Source organism: Triturus cristatus, chromosome 2_2, assembly GCF_964204655.1.
Source record: "Triturus cristatus chromosome 2_2, aTriCri1.1, whole genome shotgun sequence".
Taxonomy (NCBI): Eukaryota; Metazoa; Chordata; class Amphibia; order Caudata; family Salamandridae; genus Triturus; species Triturus cristatus.
In genome coordinates, this window is record NC_140582.1 from 1,047,003,625 (window position 1) to 1,047,015,656 (window position 12,032).

A 12,032-nucleotide genomic window follows, 5' to 3' on the forward strand; every position below is an offset into this window, starting at 1 on the left:
CAATAAAAACTGAGTGAATATAAAAATAATTGTGGATATTTCAAATGTCTCTAACCTAGGTAGTGGTATAAAATATGTAAACTGGAGATACAGAACAAACTCTTATTCGATATGTATCAGTACACCTTTAAAAGCATCTATGTGAAAAAATAAAGGAGACTTAACATCTTATGGAATTATATGTATTTTTGAATATGTAAATTTGAAACACAACCTCCTTATGTTAGCCTGGATTATATACATCAGAGATGTAGTGTGTCAGGGGATACTTCTCTACACATAAGAGCTTTGTCAATCCCCACGTCTGCTAAACAACCAATACATCTCACCTGAGCCCGTCTCTCCCCAGGGCACATACTGAGCTACAATGCAAGCAGTTGTGCTGTCAGGGACTCAGCCGTGCCAGATGATGGCAACCATAACCCATGGCACAAAAATCCATGCCAAGTGTTGTGCAGAAGCAAAACTCTGGTTTTGTGGAATGCAGCTGAACCCAATTTGCCAATCAAGTTAGTAGACTGCACCACAGCACTCATTTTCCTGAAAGAATAGAATTTCACTACAACTCAATAGCAGAATCAGGATTCTGCTGGAAAGTGACACAGTACTAAGTTTCATTAGTCCAATGAAAACTAGTCATGCTGTGCCAAACTTCATGGGTTTAGTATGAAGGTATCAAAAACATTTTGAGTATGGCCTTACCAGATCTTTATAACAGAGTAAACATTCAGTTAGTACAAGCCCCAATGTTATAAACTACTTATTTAAAACGAATCTTAACAAATGCATTATTCCATTTTTTAAAGAAGCAATAGTCACTTGTTTGAAAAAAAAATATTAGCCATTCAAGGGGTGTACATTTCAAAGAATTGCCCGATTTTCCGAATAAAATGTTATATTTGAGAATTAGCTTTAAAAAGTAATATTCCAAAATTTCTAAAAAAAAAAAAAAAAAAAACACCAATTGACAGACCATTCCTTTCCCCCTTCTATCCATTTTACCCATTGTGTGTCCAGGCCTAGTTCTACAAGGGGTGGGTGGGCAAGCAAGCAGGCCACGCTCTCCCTTGGGAAGGGCCACAAGCTCACCCACAGCAATCCATAATTGGTGAAGGCTCCGTTTACATTTATTTCAATGATAGTAGGTCTGTGAGGCACACAATCTCTTTAAAATATCAAAGTGGATAGGTGTGAAGAAAGCAGGGATGATAACTGATTTTATCATCTTGTCTACCATAGGCAAAAGAAGCAGGTGATCTACAAAAAGTCCCACTACAACAAAAGGCAGAGTACAACCTCCCATCACAAGTTAAATGAGAGTTGAGAGAAGTGAATATGTGGGTTTACAGTACTTCTCTTGCGAGGTGCAAAGTAAATTGTGAAATATGAAATAAACAAAGAGTGAACAAAATAAATGATGCATTGGGGTAAACGAAAGACAAATTCTCCGGATTACTCCAATTCATGTATCATTTGTGTGTATGTAGATGTGTATTAGAGCCAGTTACTGCCTTTCACTGATATCTGTGGCTAACAGAATGCATCTTGGAAATCTGAGGTTGATAAAATAGTTATTACTGAGGGAATAAGAACACAAGTCAAGTCATAGTTTATTGTATACGATTAATGAAAATCTTTACAAATTTCTCAAAAAATAAAAGTATATCTTTACATACACGATTAAAACCAAGCAACATTGATGGGATCCCTTTGGTTATTCACTAAAGTGCAGGTGCTGAACCATCAGCATATAAAGTTATGAATGAGTTATAGAAACATTTACTGAATTACAATTTTTTCATTGATAATACCGTGATAATGCTTTCAACCTTACGATCAGTGTTTTAAAAACAACAAGCTGGAAAATTAGAAAGCCCTGATTAAAATAGCAGGTTCCTGGAAAAAGTGCAATTATACAGTAAAATGTAAAATGTGTTTTAAAAGAAAACTTCTGAGGTCCTGCTAATTAAATTGTCTCTTAATGAGTTTTACATTAAGTCCGTTTGTAACATAAATAAGTCAGCTACGCCCATGCCGGCATTGATCATACATCTTTGTTTTCCTCCAGATTAGCTTGCCATAAAAGTTTCCTTACTTCTGCCAGGTATTTTACTTCCCGGCAGGCCAAGATTATAGAGGATCCTTCCATCCAGCGTATCACGGCTTGCCTGCACGTGCGAATATTCAATTCATTAAAAATGGGTTTAAAATACTGTCTCCTCAGATCAATAACTACTGGGCATGCACATAGCACGCGAGTTAAAGTTTCCTTGAAAAAGCCACATAATCAACAATGCGCTGCTTGTTGGGTGTTTTTTCCAAGATGGCTGTAGATCTTTTGAATCGTGCAAGTCCTTCCGATAGTCTGTGAAGCTCTTTTTTAACTGCAGGCTAAAGTGAGCTGTTAAATAAGCTTGCGGCCTTAAAAGGTTTGTAAGAATCGATCACGGTCCACCCGTGCCGACGTTTGGAAGTTGCTTTTTTGTCTTCCAGAAAAGATTTCTTCTTTGCTGCGTCATTGACAGCTTTACTAATGCTTGCTCTGTCTGCCATTGTATCCCATGCAGTTTGTATTTCCAGCTCAGCCAGTGATGTTCTCAAATAACTTCCCCATGAGTTTTGATGTTTCTTGATCAATCTGTTTAATTTCTTCCCAGCATAAACTATTCATTGTGCCTGGATCGGAGGAACGGAATTTATGACATAGCTTAACGAAGCTGCTTATACCCCGGAATTTTGGATTCTGGAAGCCGAATTCCAGCCGGATCTGAGCTGGAGAGGCAGACTTTGTTAGATTAAAAACGGCCTTATAAACCTTCGTCTGAAGTTTGTTTAACAAATCAGCCTCCTTGCCGCACCAAGTGACTAGACCGTATGACAATGTGGGCAGGATTTGCACTGCCATCACTTTTAAGAGGTGGTTATGATTCGGGCAGTCTAGTTTTTTATACAGTAATCTATATGCGAAGATTAACGATTGCACTTTGGCTTTTTCAGCCAATTTGTGTTCCTTGTGTGTTGTACCCCGCCCTATTTTTATGCCCAGATATTTGTAGGACACTTGCTCTTCCATCGTTGCCCCTTTTACAAGCCATTTAAACTTAATCTTTTTAGTGTCCACTAGGCGAACAACTTTGGTTTTCTCTTTCTTAAGTTCCAAGATTTCCTGATCCTAATAGATTACTAGGTTATTTATCGCTCTTTGTAACCCAATGGGACTTTGGCTCAACACCACAATGTCATCAGCGTACAGTAAAAAGGAAATTGACTCATTGGCCAGGTTCGGTGGATGACAATCGGCTGCTTGCATGTGTTTAATAATATCGGAGAGAAACAAGTTAAATAGCTTGGCGGTAAGATGCAGCCTTGTTTTAGACCTTGCTGCGTATGGATGCTCGAAGTTGTACTGCACCCATCGCCCAATTTCACTCTTGCCCGGGTATCACTGTATAAGGCAATTATTGCGTTCAGTAATTTACTCTGCAATCCCCATGCTTTTAGTTTTTCCCAGAGATGGTTTCTACTCACTCAGTCGAAAGCGGATTTTAAAATCAACAAAACATGCGTACAGCCGTGTTTTCTTTTTTACCGCTTTTTCCAAAAGTGCCAAGATGGCCAAATTTGTTATGGGCGCCCATCCCTTGCCAAAAACCCGTTTGACACTTGGGAATTATGTTCTTTTCTTTTTTTTTTTTTTTTTTTTTTTTTTTTTATTTCGCCAAAAGAGAGAAAACATACATAACATCAAGACTGAATACATGCATACAATGACCAGGCACATAAAAGAAAAAGCAAAGAATTTTTTTTTTCCATAACATTTAATCCCATTGTAGGCAGAGCCAAATTCGTTCTATTCTAATTCGAGAGGAGAGGCTCCTAACCTTAGAAAGAGCTATCTCCATCTCATACACCCCTCTCAATAACTGGCAAAACTCCGCAAGCGTTGGGGGTTTTGGCTCAATCCAAACCCCTAGCAATGCATAAACGACAACAAGCCATGATAATAGAAAATAAAGCAGCTGGAATTAAGCCGGGGTCCTCTATTAATCCCAACAGTATCTCTTTCTCAGAGATAATGATGTTGCTGCCTGAAAGGTTACACAACTCCTTTGCAATCAATGTCCAGAAAACCGAGAGTTCCGGACACGTTATAAACATATGTCTGATGTCCGCAGCAAAAAGTAAACATTTAGGGCAGTGGGTTTTTGGTGTCACATTAGGCGTAGCCCACTTAGAAATAATTTCAGGCGTGTAGTACAAAAGAAATAACATACGATGTTGCTGAAGTTTTAAATTGATAGAAGTAACAGATGTGTCAATAGTGACCTATGCAAATCTGCCGTAGTAATACCAATTCCAAAATAGCGATTTAGTTTTCTACAGCCTGAACATAGTCATCAACTACCCCTATAAGTAAATGTTTATACATTTTTCCTATACAGCCCCTGCCCCTAAGCTGTAGGAATGAACTTGCAGATTCCCCCAGTGTGTTAGCAGTCATTAAACCTTCCCCATTAATAAAAAAAAGTCTGTAATTTGCTGCAAAAATTTAAAGAAAGAGTGATTCAGGACCCCAAATTCATCTCTAAGGGAGGAAAATGATCTAAAACCATCCTGATCATACAGTTGCCCCAACTGTAGTACTCCGCAACGTTACCAGATCTTCCAAGCAAAATCCCCAAATAGAACACCCAAACGGGGATTCCCCATTAGATAAGTACTTGCATGTATATCAGGAATATTATACAACTTTACAATATCCCGCCAAATCCAGATAGCGTGTCTCAGTATCTTGAAACTAACACGTTTAAAGTAGTTCGGGTCCGACATCCTTGAGAGTACAAACCTGTACTCTGACCCACATACTAGCTGGTATGCAAGCCACATTTGTGACATACCAGAACCTTCCAACAAGCTCTGTAGACGCGTAGCAAAAGAAGCCCAAAAGTATAACTTAAAATCCGGCAATCCGAAACCCCCCCTTTCGTATGGCAGTTTAAGAAATTTAATAGCCCGTCTGGCCCTTTTATACCCCCAAATAAAACTGCCTATAATGTCATCCAGTCTTTTAAAAAATGAAAGTGGAATCCGCAGAGGAATACTCCTAAACAAATACAAGAATTTAGGAAGGAAATTCATCTTAATAATATTACAACGCCCCCAAATAGTTAAAGGCAGTTGATGCCACTTGCGCAGATCCGTAGCAACTTTCTTAAATAGTGGTTCATAATTAAGCTTCACTATTTCTTCCGTGTGGCTATTAAGACTGACCCCTAAATAAGTAGCTTTTTGAGTAATGCCCAAAATAGGTGTAGAAGGGATGATTCCGATATAAGTAATTGTTTGAGTTTTATTAGTGTTAAGCTTATACCCTGAGATTAATCCAAATCGCTGTGCTTCCAAAACAATCTCCCCCATCGCTTGAACCGGGTCTGTAGTAAAAACAGCTATATCGTCCGCATAAGCGGTTATTTTAATATGTATTTGATTAAAGGAAACCGGGCTAATATGTTGATTCCGTAACAGATGACGAATAAAAGGTTCAATGTATATTGCAAAAAGCAAAAGGTGAAAGGGGACACCCCTGCCCCTCTGAATGTAAATTAAATCCGACGTCAGTCCATTAAGCCTAATAACAGCCTGCGAGTTCATATAGATTTTCTGGATAGCCGAGACAAATTTACGACCAATTCCTACCTCCAGCATTATAGCCCAGAGTGCCCCCCAAGTGACTCGGTCGAAAGCCTTCTCGGCATCCAACATTAGCATCGCTGCTTTGCCGCCCAAACAATGGGCAGCATCAGACACGGCTATAGCGGTGTTAATATGCGTTGTAGTATCCCGCCCGGGGACAAAACCGTGCTGTTGATCCGACACTAATAAATGTATAGATGGGGCAAGACGAGAGGACAGAATTTTGGAAAAGATTTAAGCATCATGGTTGATGAGAGAGATTGGACGATAAGAGCCTCTCTCAGTTGAAGGCTTCCCCCTTTTAAGACACATGATTATATTGGTCTGTTTCCAAGACGGGGGAGCATCTCCACCATTCAATAGGTCGTTCACCACCTTCAGAAAAACTGAACCAAGGGTTCCTAAAAAAGTTCTATAAAAACTCCAAAAGGTAGAGCATCCCCCCCAACGGCTTTCCCAAAGGGAAGTGCCTTAATTGCTTCCAGAATTTCAGCTAGGTCCACATCCCTATCCATTAAGAGCGTAGTAAGAAAATGTAATACATTCAGACCACTCTCCTGTAGATAAGCTGCCAACACTTGTTGATCACAAGCTGTATTATCGCTATAAAGGTCTATATAAAATTGCCTAAATTGCTCCAAAATCTCTACAGGTTGATGGTACATTAGGCCATCCCCCCCAATAATACTCTTAATTTGAGTGAGGGCCCTGGAGTCCGCCAACTGTTAGGCTAGTACCCGTCCAATCCTCTCCCCATATTCATATTGTCGAAATCTAAATTTATGGTATTGATTGGCAACTTTCTCCCTTAACTCACACATAATCTTAGCTCTCGCTATTATAAGTTGCCTATAAATGTCAACTTCTCGGGGGTCTTTAGCCAGTATTAAATTATGTTCTTTTCATCCATCCAATCTTGAAGCTTGACTAGGAGACAAGAAGCGTAAAGCTTGGCCTCTACATCAATCCGAGATATCAATCTGTAGTTTCCAGGCTTACAGTGATCTCCATGTTTGAATATTGGATGGATTATGTTCCCTTTCCAGGAATTGGGGACGTTGTTCCGAGTATAAATCTGAAGAGCGGCATAAGATAGACCAGAAATCTGGATAATTTTTAAAAAGCGCATTGGGAAGCCCGTTTGGACCTGCTGCCCCCTCGGTCTTTAGTGGTTGTATTATGCCTCTTAAATTGTTTAATGTCGGTCAAGTTGTTTAATTCATTACTACATGTCTCTAATCCTGGTTCTTTACGTTCTGCCTGGTCCTGAATGGTGGTTTGAGTTTTTTCCGGTTCGAGGTAGGACTCTCGGGACCCTTTTACGGCCCTTGATACCGTAGATTTCTTTGCCTGCTTCATGCTACTTTACATGCTTCGCACACGTTGAGTCCACATTTGTTCTCCAATTCCTGCTTCTTGTTGCAGTCTTGAACCTTTAGTCAAATTATTTAGCATGCCCCAAAAGTCCCTACTATTTGGCAATTTGCTTGCACGCCATTTACAGTGCAAATATATATATATATATATATATATATATACACACACACACACACACACACACACACTGTAGAAAGCACTACATAAAACAAGTTATATGTTTCATGAAGAGAGAAACAAAAAGGTTTCAATCGAGTTTAAAACATTAAAAAAGATAAAGTTTAAGGAGTATTGAAACATGTTGGGTAAAGTGTTTCAAAAAAACAGGGCTGTATAGGAAATAATGTTTTGAACCTTGAAACCACGGATCAATGTTCACCAATTATATGTAACCCCATATACATGCCAGGGGCTATAGGAAAGTTGGCCAACTTTAATCAAATTTCAATCATTTAGCCAAAAAGGATTTTGGATTCCCCAAGGAAAGTGGAACGTATACTCTGCTACAGTAGAACTATGGCACTGTTGAAATACTAAATTTTCTAGATCAGTGCTTTCCAAACGTTTTAGAACCACAACCCTATTTTTAGGACGACAAGCTTTCGCGACCCACCAAGCTTTAAAGAACACTAGGCGGTCAATTTTTTTAATGTAATTAAAGCATTGCGTGGCCGCGCACTGTCATTTACAGACAGCACATTTTCCATTGGAATGACCACTCAATTTGAACATGTATTCGATGTTGCTGATAATACTATTTTGCACACAAATGACAATGTGTGGAAATTGTGTTTCAGTGAATATTTGCCATTTGTGCATCACCAAGTAAAGTGTCTTAATTTATGATGATACTATTAAAATATTTGGTTCTATTACACTTCAGAATTAAAAAAAAAAAAAGTGCTTCATTTTAGTGTTCCTAACTTATGACACTGTGCAGTTAATTTGAAGGTATTTACATTTTCTTGTTTGTTACCAAAAATGACATCCTACAACCTCCCGTTTCACACTCTCTGTACCCAAGCAAGATTGTCACATAATTTACTTTACACTTCTTTCTCAGACTGCAAAGCAAGAGGATTTTGTAAACACCAATCCCCATGTTAACAAATAAGCAGCAATTTATCAGAAGACAGTCTGACAACCTCGATCTCTGAAGCATGGAAAATGTGACAAGATAAATACAGAATTCAAAAGGTAACCATTTCTTGCTTGGCCTTTTATGACCTACCAAGAAATTGACTTGCATTGAACCACAGTTTGGGAAACACTGATCTAGATTCTTGTTTGCAAATGTGTGTTATATGCAGAATTAAAGGCAGGCACCTTCATATTGTTCAAAGATTTGGTTTTTGCTATTTATTTTTTTTATTTTTTTTACTTCATAGCTTCACTAAGTGTTGAGCCTGTAGCAATAGGTAGAGATGTACTACAACACAGGTCCACGAACACACTTATTAACGTACCCAGACGCTGGAAGTTCCAGTGCTGTTTTAAGGAACAAGGGTCCCTAACCAAAGAACATTTATGGAAATGTATATAGAGATACAATGATGTCTATACTGGATTGTCCAACTAGACATTTTTTTAAAAGTAAAAGAAAAACATAAGTGGGGACATGTATAACACAAAAACAGAAAAAAGGCTTAGGCAATACAAAAGGGTGTGGCCAGAAAAGATTGTGGCTATTATGCCATCATCAAATATTTTAGAGCACTCAAGCACACATTAATGCAGGATATACATTTGTGTAAGTGCATAAAGTTGACGACGTTTCGATCCCTCAAGTTAGATGCTGGGTTTATCTTCAGGATAGAGCATTGAGTGCCTGAGGCAATTGCCTGTCAACAGAGGTTCTTAGACCCAGCAAGGAGTCAACCCGGATTGCTAAGTAAAAGTAGAAGCGATCGTGTGATGAACCGCGGGGTGGTCCTAAGTGGATGATTAGCGCCCGGTACAATATGTTTTCAACACGAGGGGGGAAAGTCCATGATTGGTTCCGGGAGGCCAGCCCAGCATGGTGCTGGTATAGGGCGTAAGAATAAGCTTCACAATAGAATACAATTGCAGGGTGCAAGTGATGTGGTGTGAAGTGCCTGTGTTGGCCAGTGCAGCCAGCAGCAGAGAAGGGAATGCATGCAGACTGTCAGGAAGCAACTACTGTGTTACCCGCAATCATGCAGGGCTGGCAGCCTAAATGACAGTCAAGAATACAAGTTCCTCCAGCCAGCTTTGCAGATGGACTTTCAACCTCAGGGAATAGAGTGCGGATAATGCTAAACTATTGGGGCCAAATTTACAAGTCTCATGCCCCTACTTCTGTAATGTTAATATGGGTTTTTAAAGAAAATTGTTAATGTACTGTTCAGCAGAATTGTTTATAAATATTATCAGCACTTTATAATGTGTTATCTATAATGTATTGTTTATTTAACACTTAGTTTGAAACATTACTACTACATGCGACAGTATACAAAACAACCTTGTGACTTCTCATTGGTTGAAATATGTAATTCCAAGGGCTAATATAATTTCTGTGAATGATGGGAAATAGCTCATGTTAGTATCTTTTCTAAATAAAATGGTTGTTTAAATCAATGCTGGAAAGAAAATCATTTTCCAAAAATACGATAAAAACACTGATTTTCTCAATTTACTGCTAGCTTTAACACCGCAGCACCCCTGAGTTCAGAGCTGGTGTACTTCATAAATGCCCTGTAGTCAAAATGCCTATGCGTACAGTAATATCTGGGGATGGTATGCCCAGCAGTCACAGGGCAATCCATGTGCCCATGCTCTGTACTTTGCTCCAAGTAACCACTGGGGCCAGCGTGTATCTGTGTCTAGTGGGAACTAGGCATGGCACATGGTCTGTATCCATGCATTGTACTCACTACCCCGGCTTGCCTTACACATTGGCCACAGGGCACAGTCAAAGTCCTTATCCATTAAACCCAACACTACTAAACATGTGTAGCCTTTGCTTCCTGGACATGCCAAAATAGACTAACTAAAACAGCAGATCTCGGGTGCCCTTTGTTGATTACTTGTCCACTTGTTCTTCTAGACACTCTCAGGCCCATAATGCAGGAACTGGGTGTGGTTCTTTGACAGATTTATCATTATACTGGTTAAGACTCATCAAAAACGGCATCGGGCTCTGTACCGAAGTGACGAATGGTAATGCTAGTATTTAATAATCCAATAAGGAAAAGAACATAATCCTGATATATGCATACACTTTACAGCACGTTCTGAAACCAACAATACTTTCAGACAACATCCTTCTTAACGCCCTCTCCATTACACTTAAAACACCTGTCACAGAATCGATGTTAAAACCTATCCAGGTTGACAACTCATTTAAGTTTTTAGCCCTCTTGCTGCACCAAGTGACGCCACTGCCATTTTCTGTAGTACAATTGCAGAACTTAGCCACCATGTCCACAGCACCGATTTAAGACACGTTACCTCTGCCTGCAGCATTTGTTGTCAAACCCCAAATGCTCCCTTCACGTGTGCAGTACCTAAGAGAGACCAACAACACAATCAGAGGTCGCTAGAATTTATCGTTTGAAAATTCGACTTGCAGGCATATTGCTGTAAATGAAAATAATGACATTTCCTGATGAGAACCATGTCGATGGTTACATAATCTACTTCACGTTAATGCACGGTTCAGGTTGAACCAAGAACTGCACAAAAGGTTGCACCAATTACAACACTAGTAATAACGATTTTGCTTCCAACAACGACTCCACCGACAGCAAGCACCCCGTCCTCCACAGGACCTAGGACAGCAACTTCCTCAAACTCCCACTACTCCGTTCTCAACACACACACAAAAAATGGTTCTCTATCCAGAACTCACGGCACTACACAAACACAAGACCGAAGATGGAGCATTTCTGCAGACCAGCTGCGATGACAGCACCCCACCTCTCACGACATCCCTCAAAGGTGGCACTTCACACACAAAAGCACACGGGACAACGCCTCTCCCAGGCTGGGGTGCACTTTAACAAACTAAGACAGCAAGGTCCAAAACAAACCTAGATAAACTGGCTTCCAGAAATCAGTTCCCAGTCTGCTCTTTACTGTCCTCCCGAACCTCCAGGTTCATCCAACCTATTGCCATCTCACCCAAAGTGCCTCCTTCAGCCTCCCTTTCTCCCTGTACGTCCTTCTTTCAGTCTCAGGTGGGTATGCGGTTCCAAGTCTACGCTCCCTCTAGATTAATCATTCCGTTGTACAGTCTCTTCCTCCACTAATGAAAGCTTACCTCTCCAGGATGCATACCAGCAGCGCTGGGACCACAGTGCTGCTGGCTGCGGACGACAGCCCCGGCCTTGCTACTGGCTCCAGTACCTGCGCTGCCGCCGCCCCTCTTGTTCTTCCTGCGCTTGGCTCCTCGCTTAGCGTCTGCAGGGCTCATGATCAATGGCGGGGCGGGCGGGGAGGCTGGAATTCAGCCGGCTGGAGTACACCGGACAGAAGAAGCTGTCAGCGCCCAAGGGTTCACGACAGGAACTTCCAGCCTCAGCGCCAGAAGCAGAGTTGGACTTCAATATGGCGGACACAAGGGGGAAAAAGTGAGACCAGCTGACGTCGAGACGTTCACCTCAGTAACGTCATTACGCATTCCTACACTCATAGACACAAAAGTAACACGAGCCAATGTAACTGAACCGACCCCTAGTTCAAAGAACGTCAATAAGATCTCCATCTTGAAATGTCCATGGTACCTTCTAGATACAAAAACATAAATCATTGCTTCAAAGCAGAATATATGCACTTGTATCCTGATGATGCGTTCTTTTTATTTTTATATTATTTCTAAAGTCGATGCTTAGATTAAGGCTAGCAATATTTCCATAATGTCTTTAAATTTTGGTAAATCATATTCATAAAATGTTGTAACATATTTATATTTAGTCAACATTGTAATATTTTTAGAACTT

General features: G+C 40.2%; 1 protein-coding gene across 4 annotated transcripts in view; it reads right to left on the reverse strand.

Annotated features, from left to right (window-relative positions):
* FAM193A (family with sequence similarity 193 member A) overlaps window positions 1-11,701 on the reverse strand; it is a 489,141-nt gene extending 477,440 nt beyond the window's left edge. For 3 of the 4 annotated variants that reach the window (XM_085642534.1, XM_085642533.1, XM_085642532.1), the window contains exon 1: window positions 11,354-11,641. In XM_085642534.1, the coding sequence (XP_085498660.1) occupies window positions 11,354-11,506 (153 nt within the window). In that variant the 5' untranslated portion in view covers window positions 11,507-11,641. Of the gene's footprint in view, window positions 1-11,353 lie in introns of all 4 variants that reach the window. The other variant, XM_085642531.1, reaches the window with a different exon arrangement.
* Between the last annotated feature and the right edge of the window lie 331 nt (window positions 11,702-12,032).